Here is a 6,000-nt window from a genome sequence, read left to right on the forward strand (position 1 = left end):
TGCATGGAATAGACACACATCACACACACACACACGCATTTCCTTCACAGGTGTGAGAAACAGCACCCAGACGTAGGTAGTGTGCATACGTGTAATTTCTTTGAAGTACATGCACACAGCATGAAATCATGCCGCCTTTTAAACCCGAAGGGCTTCTCAATCAATTCATGAATTACAATTGCAGTCCATCTCTCAGGGCCAATAGCCAGCATGGCTGGTCAGTCGGTGGGATGCTCCTCCGAATCATGGCCAACTGTTTCCCATGGCATTGCCCTCACAGCTCCACACGAGGCTCCTGCGCCTCTGCCACTTCCTTCATTTTCGCAGGCAGGGTCTTCAGCCAGAAGTCCGCTTCGCGCTCCTTCAGCTTCGCGGCTTTCCTTTGCTCCAAGTCCAGCTGCAGGTACTCCTCCTTCTGGCCAAAGGGCGGCCACTTCACCAGACCTTCACCATTTGGGTTTCTGGAAGAATCAGAGCCATAGAGAACGGTGTTCTAGTGCAACTTATGGAACAAGCGTCAGTTACAGCCTCAAAACAGTGCAGAGGGCTTCAGAAGAGCCCAGAGAAATCTCACCCGCTTCGGGCAAAGTTTCCCCAGTATCTCATCATGGTCCGGCTGAGCTGCCTCTCCTCCTCTGTAGAGTCACCTGCCAAGGAGACAGACACTGAGCCAAGCCACACACACTTCGCACCCGGCTCCACGGAAGTCAGACAAGACACTGATCAGCCCCAGAGGCTGGAAGGGCTGCTTGTGGAGGAAACCAGAGAGGAGGAGTGGCCCACTTGCCCCTCTTCAGGCCTGGTCTCGGCAAAGAATCCCTGGTGCTGTATGTTGGATGTTCTCCCTTTGACAGGAAGGGCCTTATAAACAAGCGCTGTTGTTGCCGCTGTTCTTGGAATCAGCCTTGTTTGCCTTGAGGGGGGTGACCCACACCAGAAGTGGGGCCAGCGTTGCCTCTCTCACAGCAACACTCAATGCAACCCCTAATTTGGGGGGGGGGGGCTCCTGGCACACTTGGCCAGAATGGGACTGGCAGCCATGGTATGCTATTACTTGCATCAATGTAGGTCTATGGAATTAGGCTGCAGCTGCCTCCTCTCATTGAAAAAGCTCTCCTCGCATCCATCCCTGCCCCATACGCCTGTCCCTTGGCAATGGCCTTACCCGGCGCCAGGAGGCCGTCGCTCATGAATGGTACTCCAAAAACAAAGCCAATTTCATCTCCATGGTCTGCCTTTACATAATCCGGTTTTATGACTGTGGAAGGACGGTGTTGGAATTCATACAAATAGACAGGCGCCCCAGAATCTTTTTTTAAAGAGAGAGAGAGAGAGAGGTCATCGTTCGTAGTTGTGAAGAAAATCAAATAAAACAACAGCTGTGATCTTTCCTTGGTCCTTTGGATTAGGTCCCTGAGATTCATAGCAAATGACGGGGTCCACATGTAAGAAGGAGGAAGCAGATGGCAGAGGAATGAAGCCCATGCCTGAGAAGATGCTGGCCGGCCATGTCTCTGCGCCAGAAGGCCCTTAACCTCCACTCCGGCCCCATCGGCTGCAAGGAAGCCTCTCTGGGGCTGCCTTTGCAAATCTCAAGGGCCTCCCTCCCCACAGCCCCTGCCCCCCAGTTTTCTCTCTTGGGTTCAGTTCTAGGACTGGACTTGGGCAGATGCAGTCAGCTGTGGAATCTGTTAGATTTCCCTGCAAACATCAAATGTTACAACAATAAAATCCTTTAGCAACATTTGCTGCTTTGTATGTGAAGTCACCTCTATGATATCTGGCCGCCTGAATGGCAGGAATGATGAAGAAGGCATCTGCCATGAAATCCTGAAAGCGCTTCCGTAACTCCAGGGGGTCCTCTGTGTCTTCGAAATACTCTTCCAGCATCAACTGTACAGCCTCCGGGGAGAACCTCTGGGGAGAAGAAGGGCAGTCAGTGGGCATGAGCTGGCGCAGCCAAGGGCACTGCTACCAAGCAAGTTCTGCTCCTACCAGGGGGACTTGTTCTGCAAATCTTGCAAATCCAAGGCCTATAAAGAGAAACAGCTTTTAATGACAAAGGTTCTAGAAAATCAAGGGAATATCCCTGCCAATGTAACCTTCATTCCCAACCTCTTTCCCCGCTGGAAAAACATTATTTTGTCACTCTGGAGAGCTTTATGGCACTGGCTTCTCTGGTACCTCTTGAGGATCTAGTAGTGCAGGATTTCTGAAATTGTTTCTGAAGGATTTGGCACCTGCACCTCCAAAACTTGAACGCCTCCCTTGTGCACCATCCTGCCTTAGAGATGGCCTGCCCTCTGGTCCAGAGGGTGCCCCTTGCGCATTGGCTGCAGAGGGGAGCTGAGGACATTCTGCTTCCCTTCCAAGCTGGCACTGGCACTTTCTGTTGCTGGTGGGAAACCTTTGCACACACACCCATGCCAAGATGCGTCTGGCTGGCAGAACCCCAGAACCTGATGATGGTCACCAAAGAGGCAGGCCATAGATATGATGGTCATAGAGTTTGAGATCTGCCTTTAGGACACCCTTCACCAGGGAACTTCCCTTCCGCATCCCCACCGTGCTGCAGTTGGACAGCAGCCACAGTGTCTCCCTCCTTCTGCCGGAGCCAGACCTTCACTGCAGGATTAACTGGCCTTTCCTTTCTACTTTCGCACAACATGATTGTAATCGGTGTGGATTTCTGCCCCAAGCGTTCAGCATGTGCTTCGTAGACTAGAACAAAGCCTTTGACTGTACAGATCATGAAAAGCTATGGATGGATATTAAAGACATGGGGGGGGGCACATCTGACAGGGACTTATCTTTTGGGGTTTCTACCTCCAAGAAAGGTAAAACTCTTGGACAATAATTAGCAAGTTTGACCAGTTTACCAAATTTAATTTACCAAACACTAATTTTTTCCAGATGTAATAATAATACAGAGACTTCTTCAGAGATACAGTTTTCTCTGTCCAAGAAAGGGGCTAGTAGCCGCGAAGAGGACAGAGATCGCCTGGATCTCAAAGGAAGGTGCTTTCCTGCTGCTAATGGGGCTGAAATTGTATTGCCTGTCTTTTTTTGCACTTTGTTCCTCATCCCCAAATGGGAAAGAAAGGGAGCAGGACAGACTGCATGGACACCATCTTAACTGACAACAGAAGTAGCCTCTGAGGCAAAACGCAGACTGTCGCTTTTCTTCTCCTGTGAACCTCGGAGGAAGGCCAAGGCAACCCCCTGAACAAATTTTGCCAGGAAAACCCCCGGCGGACAAGATGGCCACCCACGCGGCTGGATGTACTGTGTGGTCCATCCAAGATGGGGGCTGTGTCTCGGAGGCACACAGGAGCCTCTCTGGAGGCACATGAGCATGTGTGGCTCCCACTGGCATGGCTGCAAAGAGTAACAGGGGAAGGGGCTGGAGGAAAGAGCTTTCCTTCCTGGTAGATTCTGCCCAACTTTTACTGATTGGTATTCCTTTCCTTGCTCCATGTCAGGACTGCTGCTTCCTGAGAAAAGGTACAGAAACAAGGCTTTGGGCACGTTTTCTGCCTTCTTACCATGAGGGAGGCTCCTTGGCGGAACACAGCTGACGCTGCCTCTCTGTCCATCTGCTCCGTTATAAAAGGGAAGTTCAGTGCCTGCATGGTTAAAATACAATGCTCCTGTGATGATGGCCATAGAGTCCGAGATCCCTAGGAAGGGGCCACCAGAGCCCACCCAGGACCATGTGCCATCCTTTCCATAACGGAGTGGAAGGAAACACACTCAAACTGTGACTGAATCCAAGTGGGAAAGGGTTAATGGGTTATTTCCAGCATGAAGCAAGTTAAATTCCCAACCGCTTTACAGCTCAGCTCCAGGAGAGCTGTGACATTGTATGATAAGGATTAGGCAAAAGCAGAATGAATCCAGCACTATAGTGGCAGAACCACACTGTGTGGCAAGCACCTGAAATCCATCTTACCATCACATCTTGGGGCGCAAGTATGCTGGGGACATATTAGGCAGCACAAGGATATGCAAGTGTAAAGCCAACTGTAAGAGTCTCACTTGAGGGATAATCCACCCGTATTCGTCGTTATTAAAACCAATTAGATACGGGACAGCGCTGAACTCGCTTGCAGCCAGCAGCTCCTCTGGTGCCTTTGGAATGAATTCTCCATCGACCACAGCAAGGGAAAACCCAATGTCCTGTTCGGTTAATAATAAATAATCATAATAAATGAAACTTTTATTTGTATCCCGCTTTTCTGTGATGAGACAAAGAGGCTCACAACATATTAAAATATCCACATTTACAACATTGTGTCCCAAATTCCGCCCCCCTTAAAACAGGATTAAACATGTCACAATTAAAATATCCATTAAAACAGAATTATATATATATATATATATATATAATTCTATATATAGTTATATAAAATGAAGGCGGCTGAAATCCTGTGATATGAGGGGCAGGAATTCTGTGGCCGGGCACTTTTATTCAGGAAAGGCCTGCTGGAAGAGATCCGTCTTGACAGCTTTTTTAAAGCTGTCTAAGCTGGCAATTTGACGGATCTCGTCCAGCAGCCCATTCCATAATTTGGGAGCAATTGCAGAGAAGGCCCTCTGGAAGGTAGCAGTTAGTCTGGTTTTTAAAGGCTGCAATAGATTCCTCCCAGAGTTGTTTTATTAAAGAAAAAAAGAATATATTTAACTGGTGTTTTGTTTTGTTTTTCCTAAAAGAAATTGCAAGGAAGTCATACCTAGAAGGAAGCAAACCGGGGGAGTTCAGAAGCATCCACATAGCTGAAGCCCCACAAAGAAGGACCAGGTAAATTACTGAGACACAACGCCAGCATTGTCCATGCAAGAAAGGAGTTTCCAAGCCAGGGCCCCCACCCTTCAGCAGGGATGAGAGCGGCTCCTGGCCTGGCCCCATCCGGATGCAGGAGCAGCCCTTCCTCTGCCCATCCTCTCCTGACGGCTCTGCTGGTGGGATGGCAGCTGAGAGCCATGCATCAAGTGTATCCAAAATGTGGAGAATGCCCAGCATGGACTCTCTAGAGTCCTGTCTGTGGGCAAACCACTGGGAGTCGGAAAGGTAAGAAGCAAGCAAGGGAAAGGGATGGTGTGGCCCCATGGGGTCTGGAGCCTTTTCACCAGGTGGACCCTTCCCAGAAGAAACAATGGAGAACAGTACAAGGTCCACTGTGGTCCAGAGCTGGCTGGCATTGCAACTTTGGTAGTGGATCCTGTGGGCTACCAAGAGTCCTGGTCCATGGCCCCTACTTACCTGAATCACCTTGCCATTCAGGATGTCCAGTTCCTCTTCTGTCTTGCTCCTTAAGCAAAGCATCACGGCCGCTGAGCTGCTGGCCTCGCAGCCAGAGAGATTGGCAGCTTTCTTTAGGCATCAAGAGGGCAAGCAACAACAGATTAAACGGCATGCAATCAGCACTGCATACAATGGGAAGCAACGGCAGAAGCCCACTTGACTGTAAGCTTCTGTGTTTGGCAGCCCTTCAGCCTGAGAGCACCACATCTGAAAGCCATTTCCTTCCTCTGTTGGACATCTGTGTCTTAGCGAACAGGGGACAAGGCCCACTGGGGACCATGCAGGCTCTGAAACCCACCCCACATGATGTTAATACCACAGGCGCTTCCTCCTGCCTTTCACCCCCTCCGCACCCGCTCTTCATCCAAGGTGCCCTCCACTCCATCAGGCTCCCAAGAGATGAGGAGCATCTGCTGTTCGGATGCCATGGCTTCTGGAAGGCAACCAGGCAGTTCTGCTCCCTGCTTGGGCAGCCTAGGCAGCATCAGTGGCCTACTCTGGTTGGCGTCACTCAACGTGGTGACCCATGGTGTCTCTATGAAGTCGAAGACATCCGTAGTTTTTTGTGGGTTTTTCGGGGGCTCTGTGGCTATGTTCTAGAAGAGTTTCATCCTGATGTTTTGCCAGCATCTGTGGCTGGCATTTTCAGAGAATGCTGAAGCTTTCCAGACAAGCATTCTCTGAAGGTGCCAGCC

At 50.0% G+C, this 6,000-nt stretch overlaps 1 protein-coding gene across 1 annotated transcript in view; it reads right to left on the bottom strand.

Annotated features, from left to right (window-relative positions):
* Positions 1 to 77: 77 nt before the first annotated feature.
* CES2 (carboxylesterase 2) overlaps positions 78 to 6,000 on the bottom strand; it is a 24,907-nt gene continuing 18,984 nt past the window's right edge. The window contains exons 12-19 of the mRNA XM_042437755.1: positions 5,659 to 5,779; positions 5,264 to 5,374; positions 4,039 to 4,179; positions 3,546 to 3,626; positions 1,770 to 1,917; positions 1,166 to 1,309; positions 575 to 647; positions 78 to 461 (exon numbers count right to left, since the gene is read on the bottom strand). Of these exons, the coding sequence (XP_042293689.1) occupies positions 275 to 461; positions 575 to 647; positions 1,166 to 1,309; positions 1,770 to 1,917; positions 3,546 to 3,626; positions 4,039 to 4,179; positions 5,264 to 5,374; positions 5,659 to 5,779 (1,006 nt within the window). The 3' untranslated portion in view covers positions 78 to 274. The remainder of the gene's footprint in view (positions 462 to 574; positions 648 to 1,165; positions 1,310 to 1,769; positions 1,918 to 3,545; positions 3,627 to 4,038; positions 4,180 to 5,263; positions 5,375 to 5,658; positions 5,780 to 6,000) is intronic.

This window comes from Sceloporus undulatus, chromosome 8 (genome assembly GCF_019175285.1).
Source record: "Sceloporus undulatus isolate JIND9_A2432 ecotype Alabama chromosome 8, SceUnd_v1.1, whole genome shotgun sequence".
Classification (NCBI taxonomy): domain Eukaryota; kingdom Metazoa; phylum Chordata; class Lepidosauria; order Squamata; family Phrynosomatidae; genus Sceloporus; species Sceloporus undulatus.